The 26727-nt window shown below is 38.8% G+C and overlaps 2 protein-coding genes across 4 annotated transcripts in view; one reads left to right on the top strand and one right to left on the bottom strand.

Moving 5' to 3' along the window:
- The first annotated feature begins 63 nt into the window (after positions 1-63).
- LOC123759419 (cytochrome c oxidase assembly protein COX18, mitochondrial) lies at positions 64-11914 on the top strand. Its single transcript, XM_069335222.1, has 7 exons — positions 64-137; positions 505-1126; positions 1369-1506; positions 7012-7159; positions 8104-8228; positions 8701-8811; positions 11652-11914. Exons 1-7 carry the CDS (start codon positions 79-81, stop codon positions 11826-11828), a joined length of 1380 nt encoding a protein of 459 aa, XP_069191323.1. The 5' UTR covers positions 64-78; the 3' UTR covers positions 11829-11914.
- LOC123759421 (transcription initiation factor TFIID subunit 10) overlaps positions 11905-26727 on the bottom strand; it is a 71211-nt gene continuing 56388 nt past the window's right edge. For 2 of the 3 annotated variants that reach the window (XM_045744481.2, XM_045744480.2), the window contains exons 2-5: positions 15769-15803; positions 13678-13767; positions 12596-12660; positions 11905-12435 (exon numbers count right to left, since the gene is read on the bottom strand). In XM_045744481.2, coding sequence (XP_045600437.2) covers positions 12231-12435; positions 12596-12660; positions 13678-13767; positions 15769-15798 — 390 coding nt within the window. In that variant the 5' untranslated portion in view covers positions 15799-15803 and the 3' untranslated portion in view covers positions 11905-12230. The remainder of the gene's footprint in view (positions 12436-12595; positions 12661-13677; positions 13768-15768; positions 15804-26727) is intronic. The other variant, XM_045744482.2, reaches the window with a different exon arrangement.

Genomic DNA, 26727 nt, shown 5'->3' with positions numbered 1-26727 from the left:
GTACGTTTGGTATAAAAACCTGGCAATAATGAAAAAATTGGCAAATGACAAAACTGCAGCAGCCCAAGAGATCAACAAATGATAACAGCATTTTGTGGATTACAAGATTTAACAACTTACTGTAACAGTATTTCTAGGTACAGTTTATGAATACATTACCGGGCTGTATTTATATTTGGAGTCTAACTGATGTACAGCACAGTTCAGTACAGTACATCCTAAATCCAATGTACTGAAAAGTTGATGAATATTTTATTTTGTATATCTTCTTTTGCTTTAAATATGGAATAGAAAGTAAGGAATAAAGAAATTACTTAAATATGTCTTGGAATGAATAATTTTTACTTCTCTGATTTTTTACCTAGATTGGCAGTTGCTAGAATTTGTAAAGTAATTACTGTAATGACTATATTGCTGCTCTGTAGCCTATGTTATTTAGTCTGTTTGCACCAAGTATATGCACAGGTTATGATGCATTGTAAATAGTTATTATTTGTCTTTCAGGTCAAGCGGGTTCGAAGCAATGCCTCTTAAAATTGGATGCTTTGGTTTGCCTAAAAAGTGGCTCCAAGAGTCTTCTTGTTCCTACATTAATGTTTTGTGCAAAAGAAGACTTCATTTTGAAATTAGACCAGTAATTCAATGCAGGTTAAAATATCCCGGTGCAGCAGTGAAAAGTAGTATCCACAGTTATCAAGGCTCTGCTCACAGAAAATTGATTCTGATCTCTCCATTTTATTCCTGCGCCACACGTATACATTTTTTGGAGGAAGACATTCTACCAAGATGTAACCCATCACTTACTCAAATCTGTCGTTACCACATATTCTCTGGCAACAGGAATTCTTGTTATAGAGTAAAGCAAAACTGTTTTCCTGAAACCTCTTTACACCATCCTCAGATAAATGTAGTTATTAAGAGGCATCTTTCTTTAGCTTGGCTGGATAGTTTAGCCATTACTCAGGCAAGCTGGTTCCAAGCATTATCACAGTCAAGGCTTGTAGAAGGGTTGATGACAGGTTTGCAAGGAATTCATGACCAACTGCATCTACCATGGTGGGCTGCCATCATTGTGTCAACCATCTTGATGAGAGGAATTCTTACCCTTCCTGTGACTGTTTATCAGGTATGATCCACACGCACCATTTTGCATCATTCTGAGTGTACACATTTTCTTAAAAGTTATTTGTTTTACATATTGATATATACCAATTTTTCAATTGAAAATATTAACACTGGTGTACTAGAAGCAATGAAGATTGTTCTTTGTATTTTTATAAAATATGGATATTCATTAATAGGCCAATATTTGTAACTAAACATGATTATAGTATGTTCATTATTATTGATCAAGGCCTTTTTCATCAGAATTACATCATAGCAAAGTTGGACAACCTTAAGCCAGAAATGAATGAGTTGGTAAAGGAATTGAAGAAAGAGACAGCCTACGCTATTAAGAAGTTTGGCTGGAGTGAGAGAGAAGCCCGTCTCGTGTTCAACCTTTCGGTAATTTTTATTTTTTTTAAAGGTGTACATCATGTTGAGAGTACACATTCTTCCTTACTATTCATGCACTTCATGTCTTTTTTATCACTCTTATACTGTAATATGCCATGACTTACTTTCACATTTCATTTGCTGTAAACTGGATTTCAAGGAAGAGGGCTATGTGAAGCTGTGCATTACTTTTGTGTAATATTATGGGTGGAAAATAATGAGTTCAGTGTTCCAGGATCAATGAATATACAATAATACTACTGTGTATAAGTGGTGCAAGGACAGAAGAGAGATTAATGAATGTCAAATTGTGAGAATTGGATCTTTATCATGAACTTTATTTCAAATGTGAAATAAAAAGAGTGGGTGTGTATGTGTGTGTAGCAAAAATACAATACACTATATATTTAAAGTACACTATTCCTAAATTGTAAAGATGATACTGTGTAGACAATTTCTTAAGCTTTTAAATATATAGTGATGAAATAATCAAATACAACTAAATTTGTAATTGAATTAAAATTTCACTTATCTCGGAAGGTTAATGGGTAATGAAAATGTCACCAGAGTTTTGATAAACATTTAATATAGCACTGGGAGCTCTCCATTGGTCATCTCTTATCCTCATTTCATTTTTTGGAAAAGTCAGAGATATAAAAATAGAGAAAAAGTTAATCAAGTTTTAATCATTTGAATGGTTTTTATTATAGAATTTGTTGTAATAAGGTGTTGTGGAAGGGTTCAGGGACGGGAAGCTCTAGTGTTGTACAGTATAAATTTAGGAGGATAAACAAGCAATATCACAGTGAAAAAGTACATGATAGTAAATGTATATCTGGCAAACAGACAGAAACCAGAAAAGATTAAAAGAAAGAAACAGCAGAGAAAAATGAAGACGAAAATGAAGATGACGTCCGGCATGAGGAAGGTGAACATAGAAGAATTTGATTTTGGTGGCTTTGATAAGGAAAATGTAAACAAGAGTGGTTTTTACAACAGGTTCACAAAATAAAGAATATTCTATAGTAAGTAAGATGTGAATAAAGCAAAAAATTTCAGTAGCAGTAATGGAAACTTGAGAAAAAAATTACAGCTCTGAAAGGCCAAATAAAGGAATTATGCAAGGATAAGAAACTCTGGAAGACTAAAGGAAAAGTCCTTGAGGATAAAAATAATGGCTTATAAATAGCTCTTGAAGTAAAGTCAAATCTAGATGTTATTAAATACGATAAGTTAGGGAAGGAAATTTAACAGGAAAAAAATACTTTTGTTAGTAAAGATGGAGGAGGTTACACAGGATATAAGAAAACTCAAGGAGAATATGCAACTACCCATGCACAAGTGGCCAGAGAGAAAGAAATATTAGAATAAATTAGGGAACACACACACACATATGCACACATTATAACAGGAATCGACTAAATTGACAACGAGGAAATCTTTGACACCAGCAACTTCATGAACAAGAGTTCACAGATTCAAGCTAAGAAAACAAAGGTACTGAAAAAAATATTAGAAAGTTTTCTTTTGCAAACAGAGTGGTAGACAGTTGGAACAAGTTAAGTGAGAGAGTGGTGGAGGCCAAAACCGTCAATAGTTTCAAAGCATCACATGAGAGAGTACTGTACTGGGAAGACAGGACACCACGAGCGTAGATCTCATCCTGTAACTACACTTAGGTAATTGCACATACACACAACACAACACAACATACAGAGGCTCTCACTCACTCTTGCATATGCAACCCCAACATAAAATCCTCACATGAAAAAGCATCAGACAAAACTAGAAAAGGTCCAGAGCTATGCAACAAGGCCTGTTCTTGGGCTGAGAGACCTGAGCTATTAGGAAATCTGAGGGAACTGGACCTAATCTCGCTGGAGAGGAGGAATAGAGGGATGGGAAGGGACATAACTATGTATGGGATACTAGAGGAAATTGTATGTAAATATGAAGAGAAAACATGGGAGTCATGTCATTGCAACTAAACTAAGAATGCTAGGCGTGTCCCTGTAAGGTGAGTCCCATCTTGGCGAGTACTCACAGGTATAAGATCAAGAAACACTGATGTTGAAACAATATTGGACAGTTTTTCAGTAATAACCTTCAGAAAAAGTTATCAAAACTATCACTAGTTTTAAGCCTAAATTTGCTAACATTTATAAAGAAGATAGAACATCACAAGTATAACTTTTTTTTTACTTTAACTACACTTGGGTAATTACACATGCATACATACATTTAAATATTTTAATAATTAAAAGTTGTTTAAAAAGTATAGAAGGTTAAGGAAAGGAGCAGCCTAAACTATTTCACAACCACATCAGGAGGAAATGCTAATAAAAAATAGGTGATTTAACTAACAAGAATTTGGAAATAATCTAAGATGCACGTGAGGAACTCTACCAAGATTCCACAAAGTCTTTACAACTGAATGAAGACAAAAAGTGAAAACTGGGAGAAGGTACACCAAAATATACCCAATATGCTTCTGAAGCACGAAGTACAGGATGTTCCCGTTATGCTAATGTTAACGTGTTACACAAACACTCGTCCATCCGAACGGCCCTCTCAAGTCCTCCCTCCATGCATCAATTCACTAACTGAACCCAGTGGAACATCCCCAGTATTATGAGCTGCACGCTAAAATGCCCACACAGCAGCCATATGGTGACAAAAATTTCTCCATGGCACACTAAAGGAGGTGGGGTATTGTCAGCTTGTACACAAGACTTTTCTATAGCTTATTTTCCCAATTGTCAAAACTGTATATATCATTAGGTTAGGATGTATTAGCTTAGATTACACTGTGTTAAGATTAGGTTTGTTTAGGCGAGATAAAGTTAGGTTAGGTAGATTTTAAAATACGTTGGTGAACCGTCATGTCTACAATGTGACATGTATTTGTGGAGACTCATGCTGCCTCAGTCAGCAGTTTTCTCATACCCAGAGCTAAACATGCTGTGCATTCTTTGGATTTTGTTGAAGAAAATACTATGAACAATGGCAGACAGGGAGATTATTAGTAATGCACTAGTACCAAGGAAAAGGAGACCCATTATCTTATGAGACAAAGCTAGACATTATCAAGCACTCTGAGAGGGGTGAAAAACCAACACAGATTGAAAACATTTACTACATGAATGTTATGGAGTTGGAGGCAACAAAGATTGAGATGAAGCTACTCCAGAAGAGTTGGAGGCCGAGACACCCGAGCAAAACTACTCCATAGCCAAGAAAATGGCAGAGGTATTAAAGTTGATAGATGAGGGCTTGGTAATATTTGAAGAGCATGATGATGATGCTGAGAGACATCTAAACATATCAAAAATTATATAAAAAAGTCTATTAATTGCCTCAACAATCTTCAAGAAGTCATCTGACCTGAAACCTTTGAGTTCAACATCAGATAGTGACACTGATGATGACCCACAAATGTGTACCACCCACCAATCATCTCCCACATCAAATGCAGCCAGTGACATTGACAAGTCACCCCTCTGACCACACATCAGCCTTTGCTGCCTCCTCCAGTAACTAGATTTCTTCACTCCTAAACAGCAGCCAACTTTGACAAGTAGGACAACTAAATTTAAGGTAAATAATGTACAGGTACTGGGTTTTTTATATTATGTGTCCTTAAAATATTGGTATGGTGATGATTTTTGGTAATCTGGGAACACATTTATAGCATTTTGCCTGTTGGAAATCTTGTTCTGCATTTCAAACAAAAGCTATGTGAACACGTTCTTTTGAGTGTAACCCGTTCATTCTAGGGGGCCTGCCTTTAGTGATGTATATAGTAATTAAGCTCTTGAGTGTACTTGATATGGCAAAAGAAGGGGCAGAAATCCTAATTAAGCTGCTAACAAAGATATATAACATCACTGGAAACAGACGGAAAACATTGTTTTATATCTTTTTAGTTCAGATAGTCAAAAGTGAAAGGTACAAGAAACATTATACTACATAAAAGTTTTCCTGACAATTGTATCCCATTAGGGAAAATTTAATGCAGTGTTGTATATTAATAAAATAATAGACCAGCAAAAGCAGCACAAGTTCAGCAAGAAGTCTGTCTTGCACGCCTAATTAAAATGTTATGAGAAGATAATTAGAGATTAGACAGGCAAGGAAAGAGTTGGTAGACTGCATATATCAGATGCTGAAACATTCCCAAGTTCACTTCTCATTGTGATGCATTGCTGAACTGTCTTTCCTGTCTTCAGGTATTTCTAAGAGATTGCATCATAGGTTTTCTCTGCTGTTATCCTCATTCTTTTGTGTTCATTTTTCCTGAGGAGGATGTACATCAGGTTTTGAATTTTGTGTGCAGCCTACCTTGTGATGGTTCTGGGAATCAGTATTCCTACTGTCCAATCTGACCAGGCTTCCTGGTTGGTGGTCTGGTCTTCCAGGCTGTTAAGTGATACTTCTCATGGTCTGTTGTATGAATCAGCCCAGTTGATCAGGTATCGTTTGGAGATATGTGTACTGTATTTCTCAAGTTCTCTCTTGAACACATGAGATTGGCTAGTTATGCCCCTTATGTATGGAGGGAGTGTAAAAAACTTTTTCACCTTTAACATTGCTAGAATTGTCTCTTAGCTTTAAATGGAGTTGTTAATGTGCAATAATATTCTACCCCTAGAAAGCACTACTGTCTTGACACTAGAGTTTCATCCCGTCAGTGTGTTCCCAACCATAAATGTTTTGACATCTCGGGGTCCTGCTCAGCGACACCTAAAATGTTTATACTTTCTTTAATGTCTCCTCAGCTTGTTTTTGAGTTACATATTATAAATTTGGTGTCAATGTTCAGGAATGAATTTGCTAGAGTATAGATGCAAAATAAAATGTCATTTGATAGAATTTGCATGACATTGTTTTCAGTGGCCCATTGAAAGACCTGATTCACATAAATTTGGAGGTTGCTGTGTCCTCTATATTGTCTACTCTTAGAAATTCAAGTGTCATTTGCATAGGATGACATGGTACTATAGTTTGTGTTCTTGTCTATGTCCAAAAAGAGAATGTAAAAGATTCCAGGAGTAAACACACAATATCCTGGAAGACTGAGCTTTCCAGGTGCTCCACTACCTCAGTCTCCCGGAAGAAGTATGGGTTGTGGCTGCCAGGTTATCACTATAGCATCTCCCACCTCTTGGCTACATACTGGTTGATACCTGGTTGATGGGGTTCTGGGAGTTCTTCTACTCCCCAGTAGTAGTACTACTGGGGAGTATTACTCTATCTTCCTTATACCCATGGCTCTCATTTCACATCATATTTATTAATACACAATAGTTATGGATATTTGGCATTTTCAATAAAAATGTAGAATTCTTTGTTTTCATAATTACCATCTGTTTTATAATGCATGTACTGTTCTAACTAGATGTTATAGAGAAAACCAATATAAGAATTTGTTTAGTATGCATGTGACAACACACACAGGACAGAATTATAAAATGAGAATTATAAAATGGGAATTAATAAGCCGTGTTGTTTCAGGCTCGCAAGATTTGGAAGAACTTGATTATTCGAGATAACTGTCATCCATTCAAAACCAGCATATTACTTTGGGTACAAATACCACTGTGGATTGCAATGTCCATGTCTTTCAGAAACATGGCGTCCATGTTGCCACATCGTGATGCAGGTAATTCAAAGCATAAGAAGAGCAGCTACCACAGCATACTGTATTAAGGAAAGAAACTATCAGGGGAAAGCGTCAAGCCATTATGACTATATAGCACTTGGAAGGGGTCAGGATAAGGATTTGGGATGGGACGGGGAAAGGAATGGTGCCCATCCACTTGGACGGTCGGGGATTGAACGCCGACCTGCATGAAGCAAGTGAAAATATTACAAGATAATATTCAGACTTACTGTTCACCAAGACCTGGTCTGGCTATTGCCTCATGTACCGGAGATAGCATGACATTAGCCAAAGGATAACTTAGCAGGCAACTGTGTTGCCTGCTTGGAAGCTTTTCATCTACACTTAAAGACTTATTATTTTCTTACCAAAATGTGTTTCTAGCTAGCTTTAATATGGAATTAAAAGTAGTTGCTTTAAGTCTTATAGCAAGCTACATTGAAATGAAAAATGTTAATTTTTGGTTTATTTATATAACAGCCCATCCTCCTGTTTTGGTAGTATTTATAGTAATGATGAGGACTATAGTACATATATTGACAAACAGTTAGAAAGTAAACATCAGTACTACTGAATTTGGACAAATTGGAAAGGATTTCTTATATGTTGCAAAGACAAACTAAACTAACCTAACCTTCCTAGGCCTCATAAACGCTATCTGAGGCCTAATATAGTTCGTGTGTGTGCTATACTTGGTCTAGGAATATTTTTTTTGTTTTTAGCTTAATTTTTTTGGACTATAAAGTAAATAGTACCAAGTTCTACTGTCTGATTGTTTAGTGTCAATGTTTGTACTATGGTGTAAACAGTTACAAAAAGTACTATCTAAAGAGGAGGATGGGTTGTATATAACTAAAAGCCTACAGTATATTATGTAGTACAGTATGTAGCATAGTTTTGCAGCTTGTTCTGTTAATTTAATATTGCTCACAATTTTGTTTCAGCGGCTCAAGTGCTCTTCTTGGAATTAAGCACTGGAGGTTTTGGTTGGATACCAAATTTAACAGAAGTGGACAGTTCTCTTATCTTGCCTATAGCCATGGGAATCATCAATCTCATTATCATTGAGGTACCACTTAATACTTGAAATTATATATTTATATTGAAAAGTTACAATGTGAAATCAAATTAAATGTAATTATATATTTTTAAGCCTCTAAGATCACTTTTCTTTTTTATCTCAAGCCCTGTAGTACAAAATATCGAATTTACTTGTATGTAACAAATTCAATTCAATTTGAAATTTCTACTTATGACAGTGCAATCATAAAAGCTAAAACTGGAGGCTTAAATGAAAATATAACTAGTTTACATTTATTTGTTTTGTGAAATTTCTACATACTGTACCTCTATATTTCAGCTACTCAAGTCAGATTTTCATAAAATTGTAAATATTGAATGCCAAAGAGATTTTATCCTAGTGTATTTATAGATGGAATATTGCCATTCCCGCAGGTGCAATCATGTATGTATACATTGTTATATTAATTTTATAAAGCCATAATTAATTTGTTATAGTTTACAGCTAAATGGTATTTCAGGTAAATGTTTTGAACCGGTTTGGGGAAGCTTCAAAAACGCAAAGAATTGCTACCCATGTATTCCGTGCAGTAAGTGTTGCCATCATACCCATTGCTGCTACTGTTCCATCAGTAAGTTTTATGTAATAATTTTGTTTAAGAAAGCATAAGATAAACTTTAAACTACCAGACTTCATTTTGTCATATTATGAATTGATAATGGCTATCAGGAAAACTAGTTTTATTTAAATTCTATGGAGAAACTGATTTTAGATTTTTTTTTCTTTTAATAACCCTGCATTTTTCAATAAAAATACAGTACTGTATGTTTTGTATATTGCGAAATGTAGATATTATGTACATACAATATACGTTCTGTATAAATTAAGCATAGTCAATTTACTTTAGGTTCATAAACACAAAGGCTTTCTTCGTGTTCGATACTATTCACAATTACAAGTATTATAATGATAAACTTTCAGTAGAAATGCATAACAACTAGAAAATAAAGCAACAAAAGGAATTGAAGTGGGAGAATTTAATTTTGGTACTATACAACAAAATACTGTACATCAGATTCTTTTGTGTATATATATGTATGTGTGTGTGTGTGTAATTACCTAAGTGTAGTTACAGGATGAGAGCTACGCTCGTGGTGTCCCGTCTACCCAGCACTCTGTCATATAACACTTTGAAACTACCGACGGTTTTGGCCTCCGCCACCTTCACTTACTTCGTCTACCACTCTGGTAGACGGTTGGTAGTGAATTTTCTTATATTTCTTCGACATCTTTGTTTAATTAGTTTAAAACTATGACCTCTTGTTCTTGAAGTTCCAGGTCTAAGGAAATCTTCCCTGTCACTATTTTGTATGTAGTGATCATATCACTTTTTTTCTTGTCTTCTAGTTTTGGCATATTTAATGCCTCTATCCTCTTCCCGTAGCTCTTGTCCTTCAGTTCTGGGAGCCACTTAGTAGCATGTCTTTGCACCTTTTCCAGTTTGTTGATGTGCTGTTAAGATATGGGCACCACACAACCACTGCATATTCTAGCTTTGGCCTAACAAAAGTTGTGAACAATTTCTTTAATATTTTGCCATCCATGTATTTAAAAGCAATTCTGAAGTTAGAAAGCATGGCATAGGCTCCTTGCACAATATTCTTTATGTGGTCCTCAGGTGATAGTTTTCTGTCTAGAACCACCCCTAGATCTCTCTCTTTATCAGAATTCTTTAAGGATTTCTCACAATTTATAGGTTGTGTGGGGTCTCTGTTCATCTATTCCACATTCCATAACATGGCATTTATTCACATTAAATTCCATTTGCCAAGTGGTGCTCCATATACTTATTTTGTCCAGGTCTTCTTGAAGGGCATGACAATCATCTAAGTTCCTTATCCTTCCTATTATCTTGGCATCATCAGCAAACATGTTCATATAATTCTGTATTCCAACTGGTAGATCATTTATGTAGACAATGAACATCACCAGTGCAAGAACTGAACCCTGTGGTACTCCACTTGTGACATTTCTCTAATCCGATACATTGCCTCTGATCACTGCCCTCATTTTTCTATGTCAGAAAATTTTTCATCCATGTTAGAAACTTACCTGTCACTCTTCCAATATTTTCCAGTTTCCAGAACAACCTCTTATGTGGAACTCTGTCGAAAGCCTTTTTTAGGTCCAGATAGATGCAGTCAACCCAACCATCTTTTTCCTGTAAAATCTGTGGCTATCATAGAAATTGAGTAAATTCTATACACAGGATCTTCCAGATCGAAAACCTTACTGTGTGTGGTGATATATTATTTCTCTCCAGGTGTTCTACCCATTTAGTTTTTAATATTTTTTCCAATATTTTGACTATTACACTTGTCAATGATACAGGTCTATAATTGGGGGAGGGGGGTCTTCCCTGCTGCCACTTTTTTAGATTGGAACTATGTTGGCCTGTTTCCACACATCTGTGTGTGTGTGTGTGTGGACGCGTGATCCTGTGGTCCCGGGTTCGATCCCAGGCGCCGGCGAGAAAACAATGGGCAGAGTTTCTTTCACCCTGATGCTCCTGTTACCTAGCAGTAAATAGGTACCTGGGAGTTAGTCAGCTGTCACGGGCTGCTTCCTAGGGGTGGAGGCCTGGTCGAGGATCAGGCCGCGGGGACACTAAGCCCTGAAATCATCTCAAGATAGCCTCTCAAGATTGAGCAGCTACCTTGAGGTGCTTTCGGAGCTCAGCGTCCCCGCGGCCCGGTCATCGACCAGGCCTCCTGGTTGCTGGACTGATCAACCAAGCTGTTAGACGCAGCTGCTCGCAGCCTGACGTATGAGTTACAGCCTGGTTGATCAGGTATCCTTTGGAGGTACTTATCCAGTTCTCTCTTGAACACTGTGAGGGGTCGGCCAGTTATGCCCCTTCTGTGTAGTGGAAGCGTGTTGAACAGTCTTGGGCCTCTGATGTCGATAGAGTTCTCTCTCAGAGTACCTGTAGCTAAGGGCAAAAGGTACATTGGGGGAGACTTGGCGACATCAAATGGCCAAGACTTTTCAACACTTTCCCTCTGAACATAAGGGGCATTACTGGCTGACCTCTATGTTCAAAAGTGAACTTGATACACCACCTTCAAAGGATACCTGTTCAACTAGGCTGTGATATATAAGTCAGGCTGTGAGCAGCTGTATTTCAACAACCTAGTTGAGCAAACCACCATCCAGGAGGCCTGGTCAGAGACTGGTCCGCAGGGACATTGATCCTCAGAATCATAGGAAGATAACCAAAGGTATGCTGGGTAATCCCATAGGTAAGGAGGCAAGCAGTAACACCCTCACTGTAAGACATACCAGACATGATTTGCCCAACCACCTTCAGGTGTTAGCAATAGCAATGTATATTACAGTATAGTACGTTATTAATGTGAAAGTAATCCCAAATATTGCACATTCTTGTGCCTTATTTTTTCTCCCCCACAGTGTCTTGCCATGTACTGGGTTACTTCGAGTGCATGTGGGTTGGCACAGACCTTGGCACTAATGCACCCTCGGCTACGACACCTGTGTGGCATACCTCGGTCATCCTCCCAAAGAGAAAATCCCTATCAATACTTATGGCTGCAACTACAGAAAAGAATGGAAAAGAAAAAGGAATAAAAGTATATGTCGAATACTTGGGCAATCTTGAATTATTTATGAATCAAGTAATTTGTATATAAATTATAAATACATGTACAGTTCAACTTTATTTTTATTAAGCACAATAATCATCCTAAAATACATATTCAATTTTACTGAAAGATTAATAAAAATTTCACTACAAAATCCACATGTGATTCAAACCAAAATCTGAGAATTTAACTAAAATTTTATTTTGATTTGAAAACCTATGCTAATCACACACCACCTCTTACAGATTACACATAGTACAGTGTACAATACTTGCCGACAAACAAATTTGATTTAATATTAAGGTCATTGTGTGTTTAAAGTTGTCTGAAAGTTTAATGGTAAATTTGTCTTCCTAATTTATATTCACTTGAAATTAAATTTACTGTATTAAATGTAGTAATGAGGCTTCTTGACAGTGATGCCATACTCTGCAAGAACAGGTGTTAGATCTTCCATGGTGAGTGTGAAGCGCTTATCTTTACCCTTAGTCTTGCTACTTGACTGCTGGGAGCCTCGCATCTTGCAGTGTTGCAGAGCATCATTAGTTATATCGGAGATAAATTTTTGAGCAGCTAGTGAAATAAGGCGAACACTGAAAGAAATTGTCAATGCTCAGTTAGAAATTGTATATTAATTAATGGTAATTCAATGACATTCAATGTAACTATTTAACCCATAATACAGTATTGTGTAAACTTGTCTTATTTCAGTACAGTATGTCAAAGTGAGAAAGAATATTAATAATTACTTACAGCCTACCATCAGCAGCTTCAAAACCAGAACAATTCAAGTAGTAAGCGGTCACAGCATCTGGTATCTAAAACGTTTCCAATTTTGTATTATAGCAAAATGTTACAAAAAGATGAATAATTTAATTTACAAAAATTAAAAAACTTTATTTTAAAAAATTTAAATATTTATTTAGGAAATTAAATTGGTAATGTGTGGTATTTTGTATACATTCTTAATTATATTACGAGCCTTTGTGATTTTTTTTTATTTTTTGTCTAAATTTTTTGATCATTGAAACTTAATTCTGTAATAAGTCAACACTAGCATTATGTGCATTCAACTGTACCACACCTGAGGTAGCAACCAATTCTAGCTTTAGGCAAGTACAAAATAATTATTCCCTTGGTAACCAATGACTGAGGTATTTTTGTTTAATTAGGCAACATTATGTATTCATTGCTACAATATCATTTACAGCCTACATAATTTAAAAAATAAAACCATGGTATTCAACACAAAGTAAATATATAGCAGTTATAATTATAAAAATGATTTGCATCAAGCCTATGATCAGAAGAACACAGTTTGGTATCTAAAGTGAAGAAAAGCACATGAAAATAAAAGTGCATCCATCATACATTTCCTAATAATAAAAACACATTATGCAATAATTCTTTTGTTAAAAAAAAAATTATGTTTTTAAATATTTCTTTTCATAAAAACTATCAGAAAAAGGGGGAACTACTTTGAGTACACTCTGAGGTTTGATTTTCCCACCAAAACTGCATCAATTTCTCAACATCAATTTTAATTATAAAATTTATATACTTTGTATATACTTTCCAATGACTTAATATGATTATGTGTAATGTTTCATAGGAAAACAAAATACTAGTTGGCAACTAACTAAAAATTGCCAATTTTTGTTTTCCACATTTGAGTGACAAAAAATATACTTAATACCTGTAGACCGATTCCTTTCAAATACTGTAGCTCAAACTGTACCTAATGATTTATACTATAAAATGGCCTTAAAAACAAATATTGCATAAAGAAATTGGTTTCCGAGCAACACAAATGAGGACGAGAGGTACTTTCTCACCGTTGGGTTATAGTCCTCAAGCTGCATCAAGAAGTCAGAAAGTGGAAGGCCAGCAGTACGTGAGATTTGGCTTCCTCCACCACCACCCTGCTGAAAGTAAATAATGTACATGGTGTATATACAGTACAGTACTGTAAAAGCTCTAAGAGATGCTAATAATCGCCCAATTTATGAGAAATCAGAAGTCATAAAAATTGGCTTTCCCATTTTTTTTCAGTGGCGACTCATCCATAGGAGCTGCTGAGCTGCAGCCTAACCCAGACACTGTCAAGTGTATGACCAACTTCACAAGTGTTGTGTGAGCCTAACAGTTTATAGGTTTGCAGCTAGATTAGTACTGTACCAGAATTCAAAGGGCTCAGCTATGTGGGATCTCGTCCTTGTAACTATTTTTTCTAAAGGTGATAGGATTCCATATGTAGTGGTCATAAGGGCATAGAAAAATATTGAGAAAGCAAGACTACTTAAATTAAAAGGAGCTAGAATAAAGGGACATCGATGGAAGTTGATCACTCAATAGTCAGAGATGTAAAGACATTCTCGTACCTTGTAGGAGAGGTCAGCAAGTGTAATGCATTCTAGGAAAAGAAAGCCAATTTCATCAACAACTTTAGTTTTCATATTTTTTTCCTAATGTTAGAGGTATAAATGGCCAGGAAGCAGGTTATAAAGAGCTAGATCTCACTCCCCATAGTCACTGATAGGCAAGCACTAATAAATTGCCAAAATACTGCAGTGTATGAAGAAATAATGTCTCGATGACACAATAAGAGTAGGCTCATGCACCACCACCTTTTTATTGCCTCCTTGACTAATTATAAATTTTCACTCTTCAAAAAGCATCAAATCAGACAAGTAGGAGATTGGAAAATAAATGTTTGGAGGTAGGCTCACCCAGCTTACCAAGTTGAAAAGTATGGGAGTGTCAGAGGCCAATCAGGGTTAGTCCCAGTGCCACACTAAGAAATATTGACATCTACAGTGAACTCCTGCAATTTTCACGGTCTTATGACCCAGTGATTTCACTAGATCATAACTATGTAGGATTATATAAATTTATTCCTCCATGTTCATAGTTCAGCTTTTTATTATATATATAATTATTGTCCATTTAGTCGAACAGTCAAGTAGCTGTGCAGTAGTAATATACTGTACACAGTAATCACAAGAACATGACAGCATCAATGAGGAAATCCGTAGGAGCTGTGATGAGGGTTCAAACCTATGCGGTGGGTACTCCCACACACATGCTCTAGACAACGACATGGTATAAGGATTGCAACCTGGAGTTCTACTGAACACATACTTATACCATGTCGTGGTCCAGTCACCTAGAGTGTGTTAACACCCACCGCATAACTAGTCACCGTGTGATTACTAACTGGATACCTCATCTGCATTTGTGTATCAAATCAATGGTAGACTTGGCACTGAATATGAAGTAAAATAATGCAAGCTAATTAGACCTATATTTCGTTTTAGAATTTTGGGACACCCTGAATGTAAGGCAACGTACAAATTAGACATCTGTATAGGTGGCCCGTGACCAATATAGTACAGTATTAAATTATGTTAATTCGGGGTAATGAGATTTGCCTAAGCACATTTAAAAAACTAAATCTAAACTTAATTTCTATATTTATAAAATGTTAGTTATTCTAATGTCTTTTACTATGTTTTTATATTAATACAATGAGAGCAGGCTGAATGATGCAATCTACTCATGTTTAGAGAACACAAGACTTGCAATACAGGCACTGTATAAGAGCCATGCTACCAGACACGTTCACATGACATAGTTGTGTGTGTGCAGTCTCTCATTAACACACTAAATTGAATGTGGCTCAGCATCTTCAGTTAAAAATAAGACTCGCTACATACTGAGGTCTTCACTACACCTGAAGATACAATACTTTACATTTTTTTGTTTTTATTTCCACTTCATTTTCAATGAGGACATGAAAGGTGACCATGTGTGACCTTGTGCCGAGACAATCCTTTAAAAGGCACGTCTGAATTTGTTTATATATTTATAAATATTAAAAACGTTAGGGAACTGTGTTGGCATTAATCTGCGTTGGCACAACTTACTTGCTGTTGCTGCTGTCCAGCCTGATCCATCACGACTGGAAAAACAAATTCAATAATTAATTTATCAAGTTAAATACAGTACATTGTTAAAATGCAGTTGGTATTGTGGCATAAAAACAATTTTCAGGCGGGTTTTCTTCACTGGTTAATGATGATCATAATCTAACCTACCTTCGAAAATTAAAAATAAAATTGAAAAAATAACAATTGCGTGTAAATCTAAGTCTCGAACAGAAACCAAGCAAGTTATCACCATCTCACGTCATCGCTACTTTTAAAGTAAACCTACTCTGACCCAACCCATCTTTACCTAAATAAATGATAAGTTTTTTTTTACATGTGATACGAACACGGTGTGTGACGTCACATGACAATTTTATCCCGGCTCTGGTTTTAGATTCAGCTATAGAATTATCAAAAGACGCAAAGACTGTAGCACCGCCAGAGAGGGATACAAGTAGCAGTTTGTGTGCGAGACAATACTGTAGGTTACTAGCCAGAAAGAAAATGGCACCAAAATACGCCAGAGGAACATCGTGATGTCACCTGCAGGGATGCCAGATGGCCCGGTTCTGTGTTACTGGAAATAAACGATAAAAATAATGGCAGTAGCTATAGATACCAAGGGTGGCATGTATAAAATATGGACATGCACCGAAAAAAATCCACATTTAGTACTATTGTATCGAGGGACCCGAGAAAGAACGCAACTTGCCTTTTCCTAGGCCTAATACAGTGCATATATGTATTAAATTGGGCCTAAGATTGCGTGTGCTAGGCCTAGAATTGCTTATTTAGTCCTAAGACTGGTTAGGTTGTTGGTTAGCCTTCTGCAGTTTTGTTGTCATTTAGTAAACCAAGAGTACAAAACCTGTGCACACTCGGTCACACCAGTACTCAGGTTGTATATTCCATCCATAGTGCAGTGGCTACGAGTTTTGATCATCAAGATACTTCCGGTTAACAACAGACTCCGGAAAGCACACCAATATCCTCAAAACGGTTTCGTAGGTTCATAAATGTTTCTCTATATTCCTTAATATATTTTATTAGAAATGTGTAAATAAATTCTTATTTTTTATCGCTTTGCCATTTAGACATCTCTGGCGAAAATCAAAGTGTTTAAATACCGTGAACATACAGGCGTTCGAGGTCCTGATACTAATGAAACTACGACAATTATACCAATCTTTACCAATCAGTGAACACATTCATCCGAGTGATTAGCACTGGGATGGGTATTGATTAGCAATGGGAGAAGGCAGGAGTCTAGATCTGGAGGGGTGGGGGAGAGTGAGGGCTGGGCGGTATCCCCGGATGTTAAAGGTAAAGCCGGAACCGGATGGTCAGTGGAAGCTGGAAATGCCACAAAGCTACCATTTATGTCCGACCACCCCTTCCCGACCTAACCACACCTGCCCAAGCCCTCTTCCAGGTTATTAATAATAGATATCATGGATGTGGTCGCTAGGTGCTATGTATAACAGGAACATCATGCCTTTTACAACCACACAAAAAAAAATTACGAACTCTCTTGACCATAATTCGAACACCCTCCGTCCAGGATCACCACAAGCGTACAGGGTACTGTACGCTTGTGGTGATCCTGGACGGCGAGGGTTCGTGTATTGATCGACGATCACTCACCAATGAGTGATCGTCGATCAATACATGAATATGTTTATAAGCAATTAATAATACATCTCGTTAAGGTATCTAGTACTAATAACTTCATGATCACAGCATGTTGCACAAAGGTTTGATTTAGTGAATTTAGGGTGTAGTACTCCATAAAGTATGCGTGTCGGCTGGACAATAAATATTGCTGAACAGTAATTGCAATATCTATATATACCTTACTTGACTGATCATGCAGGCTACTGAACGTATGGCCCTGTATGATTAACCATCCTACGAGATGGGGACTTTCATTATCACTGTTACCTTATTCATTCGTGTTCATGATATCCTCATAATGCACCCAGAGTCTGCCAGTGCAGACTACTTATCGCAAGCCTCTTTGTATGACTAACCATCCTGTGTAATGGGGATTTTTAGCATCACGTAGCTAGTTTTTTGACAAGCTGTACTCCCCTTCAAATAGTCTAGGGTAGCTGCACAAATGCAGATGTACCTAAATGTGTTAATTAAAAAAAATGATGTAACCCAGTTATAGGAGTCGCCGCAGGCGCACAGCTACGTACATATTTGTGAATGAATTGTGAAACATTTATTAAAAAGTTTAAGTATATTAATCATAGGATCTCAACCTTGCTTCATTTATGGTTGACTGTAGTCTCAAGTGAACCATAAGATTAGCGCCCGAAATAAGAAGAATTAACTACGAAGTCAGGTTAAGTAATCTCAACCTTACATCCCTAGAAAGAACGATCAAAGATATGATAACCACATAAAAAATACTATGGAGAATACACATAGTGGACAAGACTTTCAGCTGAGAAAATAGGGCTATAGGACACGAGTGATTATCAGAAAATAAAATTAGTCAGATATTAAAGGAAACACTCAAGTTGTACAAGTTGTTGACAAGTGGAATGCATTGAAAGATAGTGTTCAGGAAGCCATTTCCATCCACAGCGTTAAGAGCAAATATCACAATGAAAATATACGTAAAAAAAAAGTTTTAAAATCATTAGTTGCCAATATTTAGGAGGAGAAGTACAAGTCAGATTTCGCTTCCAGCAGATACTGGAAAAGCAAGCACACCCATGCTAAGTCTCACATTACATCACCGTGTATTGGACTGGAAAAATTGCAGAATTCCGAGAGCTATTGCCAATGTTCAAAAATTGTGTAGGTACTTATTTCAAAATTTTGGTCATACCATAAATCTTGGCCAACTATATAATGGCTGCTTACTGTAGGTTGTGCGCGGCAATGACTACATTTTCCACACCCGCTGCCTAGTGGATGATTGTAGGGAACACGATTAGTAACTAATTACTTACCACAGATGTAAAACTGCTCTATACAGACTTGTGGGCCACTTCTTGAACCACTCGTGACATAAAAAGACTAGAGAGAGATTGTGTACCTAACTCCACAAGCTTAGTTGCTTGCTTGGCTAAATTAAATTTTTTTCCCAATTCCAGAGCCTATGTAAACTTTTCTACTACCACCCAGAAGATGGGCGGCTGTGGAAAAGTTTACTATGTCGTGGGTGCATAATAAACGAACAAAAAATCAATCAACCGAGCGAGGTCGACCAGAACACACCCAGAACACACAGCCAGACGAACAAACTCTGAACATTACCGGGTGAGTACATATTTCACATCGCATCTCCGCTACACTTGGTCAGCTCTCACACACACTCCCAGAAATGATTACAGTGCACATTCTTATTTAACAGTTACACAACTTCTCACCACAACAACGAAGGAGGGGGTTGAGAGAGAATCTGCGGTAAAACAGGAGGAAGAACCTGTGACCGATTTCTAGAGTTTTACTCCTGCAGCCCGGACAGGGATCAATGTACTTTTAATAATTTGATCGAAAAGGCTGTTGCGGTCCGCAGGCTTACTTAGCCATAATAGCATGGCGCCTCCTACAGGAACATGTGTAATTCCCATTTGAAAATTTCAACCTCACTTTCAGCAATATTTCAAATTTACTGGAAGGTTAAAAACATATGGAAATGTCGATTCTCATGATGTTCTCTGGTTATGTTCATGGTACCTTTACTCTTGCCTTGAGGTTACCTTGATATGATTTCGAGGCTTAAGAGTCCCCGCGGTCCGGTCCTCGCCAAGGCCTCCTCGTTGCTGGACTGGTCAATCACGGTACATTTCTGCACTTCTTACCTGGAACATACCCGGAGAGAGTTTCCAGGGTTATTCTGCTCCCCGAAAGTTCTCCACTACACTACTGATATATTGTAACATATGATACATCTCTTGTCTACGATCCAAAGATTACATTTCGAGTGCTTTAAGGCGGTTCCAGTAATTTAAGAGGTCTTACAGCGTGTTTGCATGCCTACATCTTCTCCATATTCCTGCCATTACTCTCTTGTTCTGTCCACCCGCCTGTTTACATAGTACTTACACCACCGTTGTGGATCATCGTACATATATTGACGTAGTAGACAACTAGAGAGTAGAATATAGTACTACTGAATTTGGACAACCCGTTACATGGTTTGTATTTATGTTGCTAATGAATCCTAACCTAACCATCCTTGGCTTAATACACGCTGAGGCCTAATATAGTACATATATGTGCTATACTAGGCCTAGGGATATTTAAGTTTGGTAGTTAGTTTTTTTTCCGGACTAAAAGGCAAATAGAACCAAATTCTACTATGTAACTGATTAACACGTCCCATACGTGAGTGAACACCTGTCACCTGAAAAAACGAGGTTATATTAGGTTTCAGACCGATTATATGCCTCTGTAACCCTTTCAATCACCGCTCACGGGATGGGTTACATAATAAAGAAAAAGACCGCCTCCATAATCTCACTATCTGGATGAGGGCCGTCACCCTTACCCTGGTAACGGCCATCAAGGTAGAAAGGGCGCCTTCTGGGCGAAGGAGAGTGATCGTGGTTGGAGTCATGGGCTCGGTTTCTGCGGCCTCTCGTTACGGTAGCCACAACAGGCGTGACAGCACCAACAGCTGTTCAAGTTGCTACTAGAGTAGTTACAAAAGCAGTAACATCAATAGTAACGGTACCTGCAGCTGATGGAAATACTAGAGCAGCTGCAGCAATAACCGTATTCGCAATAGCAGAGAAACAGTAATAACACCAGGATCAACATCTGCAGCATAAATAACAGCAGTAATAGTAATAACAGCACCTGATGTTAGAGCAGCATAGAATCCCATAACTCATGAGTGTCTCATAACCCCCCTCCCCCCACCACCACACACTTCATATTTATGTAAATAACATAACTGAAAACTATACTCCACTGGATCAGTGTTTACATACGACTTAGAGGTATGTAGGACGACTTCATGAAGGAGGACCTGCAGGCGTGGACGGACTAGACTTAAGACCTACATTTGCAAGATCATACGGATGGGGACAGACTGGACACCGTAGGAGTTATATATAATGAAGGGAACGCAACCAAATGTCAGCGAGTCAAGGACCTGGGAGTTGACGAAACATCGAAACTATTACACACAGATATCACAATTGCGTGATGCATCAAATGAACAAATACACAAGGGAGGTGACGAGGATTCGAACCTGCGTCCGAGAGCATCCCAGATGCAGGTTCGAATCCTCGTCACGGCTCTTGTGAATTTGTTCATCGAAACTATCTCAGAAGACACGCAAGCAGAATTTCTTGCGTGTCTTCTGCGATAGATTCTGCGCTATCACACAAACTTTGTGATTCTGCATTTCTGAGATATGCTGAAAAGCGCAGAATGCTCTATTCAGGCGAATATCCATAATGCTTCCCGAACACAGCCGACCAATGCTACAAAATGCTATAGCAGAAGAGTGCCCCCCCCCCCATATTTAGAAAAGTATGAAATAAAAGCCGATAAAGCAGAGATTTACTAACATAAGTTTCGTAACCAAGAGGACTGAGCTATAAGGACAAACCGAGGAAGCTGAACCCTCTTCCTCTTTAAGAGAAGTGATCCAGACGTACAAAATACCTTGGGGTATAAATAAGTTGACAAGAACAATAGGGTGAGCAACAACAACAGCAGAACGCGTGCGGGCGTGCAGGACCAGCCCACCAGCCACAGATGTGAGGAAACAGTGTGAGGACAGTCAACACGTGGAGTGAATTAGAAGGGAAAATACGAGGTTAACGCCACGTACACAACAGTCACATCCCCCCACCCCACACACATCAGGGAAAGGAGGGAGGGGGGAGAGAGAGAGATATCAAGAGAAATAAAGAGGGCGCGCGCGTCCGCACCTAGGCACAAGACAACCACTTTCTTAAGTTAAACACTACAATATACTCACTGTTGCAAGGCTAAGTATATTCTCACTAAATTCACGCAAATATACGCTGGAGGAGTAAGTCAGGCGACAAGAGTGGCGGCGGACAAGGCTTGGATAAGAGTTGGCAGCTGTTGCCACCAAGTGAACACTGCAGACACAGTCAGCGCGCCACAGTCGCTCTCGCAAAACAGTCAGAGCCACTCAGGTTAACCAGTGCCTGTGTGTGTGTGTGTGTGTGTGTGTGTGTGTGTGTGTGTGTGTGTGTGTGTGTGTGTGTGTGTCAAAAAGAGCAGCATTAAGAAGCAAGACATACAGTCAACAAAAATTCGCAGACAGCCCGGACGATGCAGTCACAGGAGCCCGGACGACCCAGTCACAGCAGCCCGGACGACCCAGTCACAGCAGCCCGGACGACCCAGTCACAGCAGCCCGGACGACCCAGTCACAGCAGCCCGGACGACCCAGTCACAGCAGCCCGGACGACCCAGTCACATCATAAAACTGGACGAGAGCAACAGTGTGCGGAAGGTAAACAAAGCAGCATGGCGGAGAGCGCACGAGGCAGAGTCCGCCAGCACCGCCCAGCTGACCCCCAGCACCTGAACAAACACCCCGGGAAAACACTGTTCTTGCGGGATCTTTACTGCCTCGATAAATGAAGAATAAATGTTGATAGTCTTAATACTGGCTGGCTGGTATACCAGTTCTGGGAATTCCTCTCCCCAAGGCCGACCCGGGGCCAGGCTTGACTTGTGATAACTATGTCCAACAGGCCGTTTCTTTGAGAGGATCCACGTACAACCCCGTTGGTCCGGCACTTCTTGTAGGAACGTGTTTAATATTTGTTTATATTTGTACCAGGAATGTGTCTTATGCTTGCTGAGAGGATATGATATAGCCTTTGACTGCTGGATGTTTATACAGTGTTCTCTGTGTATGCCACCTCTACTTTTCACTGCATTTCATACAATATCATTCCCTCCAGTATGTTCTTATTTTACTCTGCAAATTGGGAATCTGGTCTTCCACTGTATCTTCCATGTATTTTTTATGTTTTACCTCTCGTCTCCTTTCCAGAGAACACGTTTTGCGAGTTTAGAAACTATTCCAATAGCTTAGGTGCTTTATCGTGCCAGTGCAGTCACCTCACGTTCTCTGTGCTTCTTTTCATTTCTGAAATCTCTCCAGTTTTAAAATGGAGAGCAAGTACCGAGCAGTGCTTAAGGCGGGACAGCACAAGTGATTTGAATAGTAGGATTATGGGGGTATTCCTGGATTTGAAATTCCTCATAATCCATCCTATCATTTTCCTGACTGACACTATATTTGCTTTGTATGTTCACTAACCATGGCACCATTATTCTCAGATTATTTCCATGTTATTTTCCTTCTATTAGATCTGATTGTGTTTTGTAACTTAAGGTTTTAATTTTCACCATACCTAATTATCTGGAATTTTTGTTCAAAGTTTTCAATAAAATTTCTGCGGTAGTAATTATCATGGCGATTTTTGTATCGTCTGCAAACGATGACGCAAAACTGCGACTTGTCCGAAACTACTTTCCTTAGACCACCTCTGTGTGGAATAATGCTAACACAACACGGTCAATTAAAATTAACCGACTCGGCCGGTGGTACAAAAGTAACACCGAGAACTCTTTAACACTGAGCCTCCATAACATTGGAGATTCAAGTCCTAATCACCCTTTCAAAAATTGTAATCGTGTGGTGTTAGTGTGACTGGTCTCTAGCTATTAGTCAATGCTTTGATCCCTCCCTTGTGTAGTGAAGCTATATCTGCTGATTTAAGTGCTTTTAGTATCTCTCCTGCATCTAGGCTTTTTCTTCCCATTACACTGAGCGCTCGTGCTACTGGTCCTTTACATTTCTTTATAAGTTGTAATTCCAAGAGTTGGGACTCTGGGCCGAGTACGTAGGCATGTTGACAAATTCTTTCAACGTTTTACCGTGCTCGTGTTAATATAAATTACAGTGTCAGTTTTGGATAGTAGTCAAAGAAACTGTCCGGATCTTCAACATTCCACGTAGTCTAAATATAACCTCGTACAGTTCTTTCACGCTTTCACTAATTTCTTTGTCCTCTGTATGAACCTCACTTAATTAAGCATTGGTTCAATACTAGACGTGATATTTTTATTTTACACAGAGTCGAGTTGCTGTTGGCTGGCCAACTGCCCACGTCTCTCCTGCCTCCACGTCATCTTCCCTATATTAGCCTGAGCCCGGCCCAGCTTATAAATATTTACAATGCAGACAGACGGGGCAGTAATAAGGAGTTACTACGGGGAGTGGCTCAATCCTGCCTCTCCGAGACCCCGCGAATATCAAACTCTGGCTGGTGTCTTGTGCCAACATGTCTTCTCTCCCGCTCGCTTCCCTGGTTGATACCTGGTTGATGGAGTTCTGGGGGTTCTTCTACTCCCCCAAGCCCGGCCCGAGGCCAGGCTTGACTTGTGAGAGTTTGGTCCACTAAGGCTGTTGCTTGGAGCGGCCCGCAGGCCCACCACAGCCCGGTTGGTCCGGCACTCCTTGGAGGAATAAATCTAGTTTCCTCCCACCTCCCTCTTCTGTCATTACTGCCTCGCCATCAACGGAGGTCACAACACTGATTACCGCCTCTACCTCCAGGTGTTGACAGTCGTTCCTGACTATATGCCTCTTAGGGCTCGCCTCATAATTACCTTGTCCTTCCATACACTGTTAAGATATTTTAACTGAAGGAACGCAGTGCTTGCTCTAGCGCCTCGCCACACGTAAGGGGCTAAGTATAGGTTGATTGATCGATTGATGAAGATTAAGCCACCCAAAAGGTGGCACGGGCATGAATAGCCCGTAAGTGGTGGCCCTTTTGAGCCATTACCAGTATCAATAGATGATACTAGAGATCTGTGGAGGTGCGGCTGCACCCTGCTTGACGGGAGATGTCTCCCGTGAAAATATAGGTGTTCGCTCTATCACATTATAAAAATACAGTTTGCCAAGGGATTTTTTTTCTTGGTGGCTATTTTAGAAAATTCACTGATATCTCATCATAATAAAGCATGAGAAAGAGCTACAAATAATAATGACAGCTAGAAAATGTACAGTTTAATGCTTGGATGAAATCAGTCATTTAAACTACAAGGATTACCTTAAGCCACTCAAATTGTGCTCACTGGAATGGAGAGAGCGCTCACAAGTGGAAAATACTTTTAGGTCAGGTACACACGCACAAAAAAAACACATTTGAGTGAGAAACATGGTAGGACGCATAAAATAACGCTAATTAAAGAAGAGGTGCCATAAGCACAGTTAGAGAAGACTGAAACCAGACTGAAACACACACAGACGGTTGGAACAAGTTAGGTGAGAAGGTGGTGGAGGCCAAGACCGTCAGTAGTTTCAAAGCGTTATATGACAGTACTGGGAAGACGAGACACCACGAGCGTAGCTCTCACCCTGTAACTACACTTAGGTAATTACACACACACTCACACACAAAATGTAGCTGGAATAACGCTAGAAGCTTTAAAGTTAGAAATTTAAGTTTGTTGGTTATGTGGGCTACTGAGACAGCCTAGCCATGGACTAGGCAATCACCAGAGAAGCCTAAGGCCAAGGGAGTTTAACAATTCTCCAACTCGTCCACAGGTAATATACTTACTAAGAACCTGAATATTACTCCCTAGATCGCCTCAAGCAGATCAATCCTGTTATCCGAGAAAATCAACTGGCGCGCTTAGGTGACTGGAACCCGCGACTAGTGTACTACTAGCCACTGTACTGGTAGAGGTTGCAGGCTGGCAGTACGTTGGTCGCAGATTCGCGTCACCTAAGAGCTCCAGTTGATTCTCACTGATATATATCACGTTAGTGTGATTTCTCTGTGTAATCCTGTTATCTGAACTGGATTTGTCCAGCTTCGTCCCAACACATTCATAATAAGAGAACAAAATGCAAGACATGACGTGGTTCAAGTTAGATTTAATTCACTACGCCAGATATTTTGAGAGTCAATTTCGGGAATTACTCAGCACTCTTAACTTTCTATACAAGCAAAATTAGTACGCAACAAGCAAAACTTGTAAGCATCTGCGTACAAGTACGCAGACGCTTCTGTTCCCCGAGGAGCTGCCAATGTCAACAAGACTGGTGATGGTTGTGTATATGTTTGCTGAGGGCGGGGTAAGGAGGGCCAGTCGACGCTCTAGACCTCAGAAAGAGATGGGAAAGATAGCCGTCCCTAGTTCACGGATGCTCCATATATGGGCTAGCTCGCCGCCCTGCTCCCTTTTATTTATATATATATATATATTTATATATATATATATATATATATATATATATATATATTTTATATATATATATATATATATATATATAAAAGAAGATACATTGGGATCGTGAGGATACATAGCATAGTAATTATATTCTTGTAAAGCCACTAGTACGCGCAGCGTTTCGGGCATGAAACTCGCGTTTCATGTTAGTTCCTACAGTTCTCCTGTGTGAACACGTCTGTTTCAATATTTGCTCCAACGTCTCATAATTTGACTGTAAATCTCCTGAGGGTGATCTACCATTAACCTTCTCTGCACGGAACGAGTTCTAACACTTGGCGATTAGCCATCTAGTTCTTTCGTAAATCTACCAGTGAGGCTGCTAATGACTCGGGCCTCTACTGCCTCCACCTGGCTCGAAGTCTGGTTCGTTGAGAGCTCATCCCCAAGACCATTCTACGAATCATTACAGCCTTGAAGTTGATACTGGTTACACTTTTGAAGGACGTCTAACCTTTTATGTGGATAACATTTAATAATCTTAGTGAAATGCTCCTCTGATAGACATCGAAATGAGTCAATGGAAATTACAATTGCTACTTGTTTATCAATAATGATATATAGTCCGTATAACACACACACACACACACACACACACACACACACACACACACACACACACACACACACACCCCAAGTCCTCAAATGTCGAATACACCAAGGGTCAACTTTTGTGAAAG

Source organism: Procambarus clarkii, chromosome 32, assembly GCF_040958095.1.
Source record: "Procambarus clarkii isolate CNS0578487 chromosome 32, FALCON_Pclarkii_2.0, whole genome shotgun sequence".
NCBI classification, from domain to species: Eukaryota; Metazoa; Arthropoda; class Malacostraca; order Decapoda; family Cambaridae; genus Procambarus; species Procambarus clarkii.
This window is presented reverse-complemented; position numbering and strand designations above follow the sequence as displayed.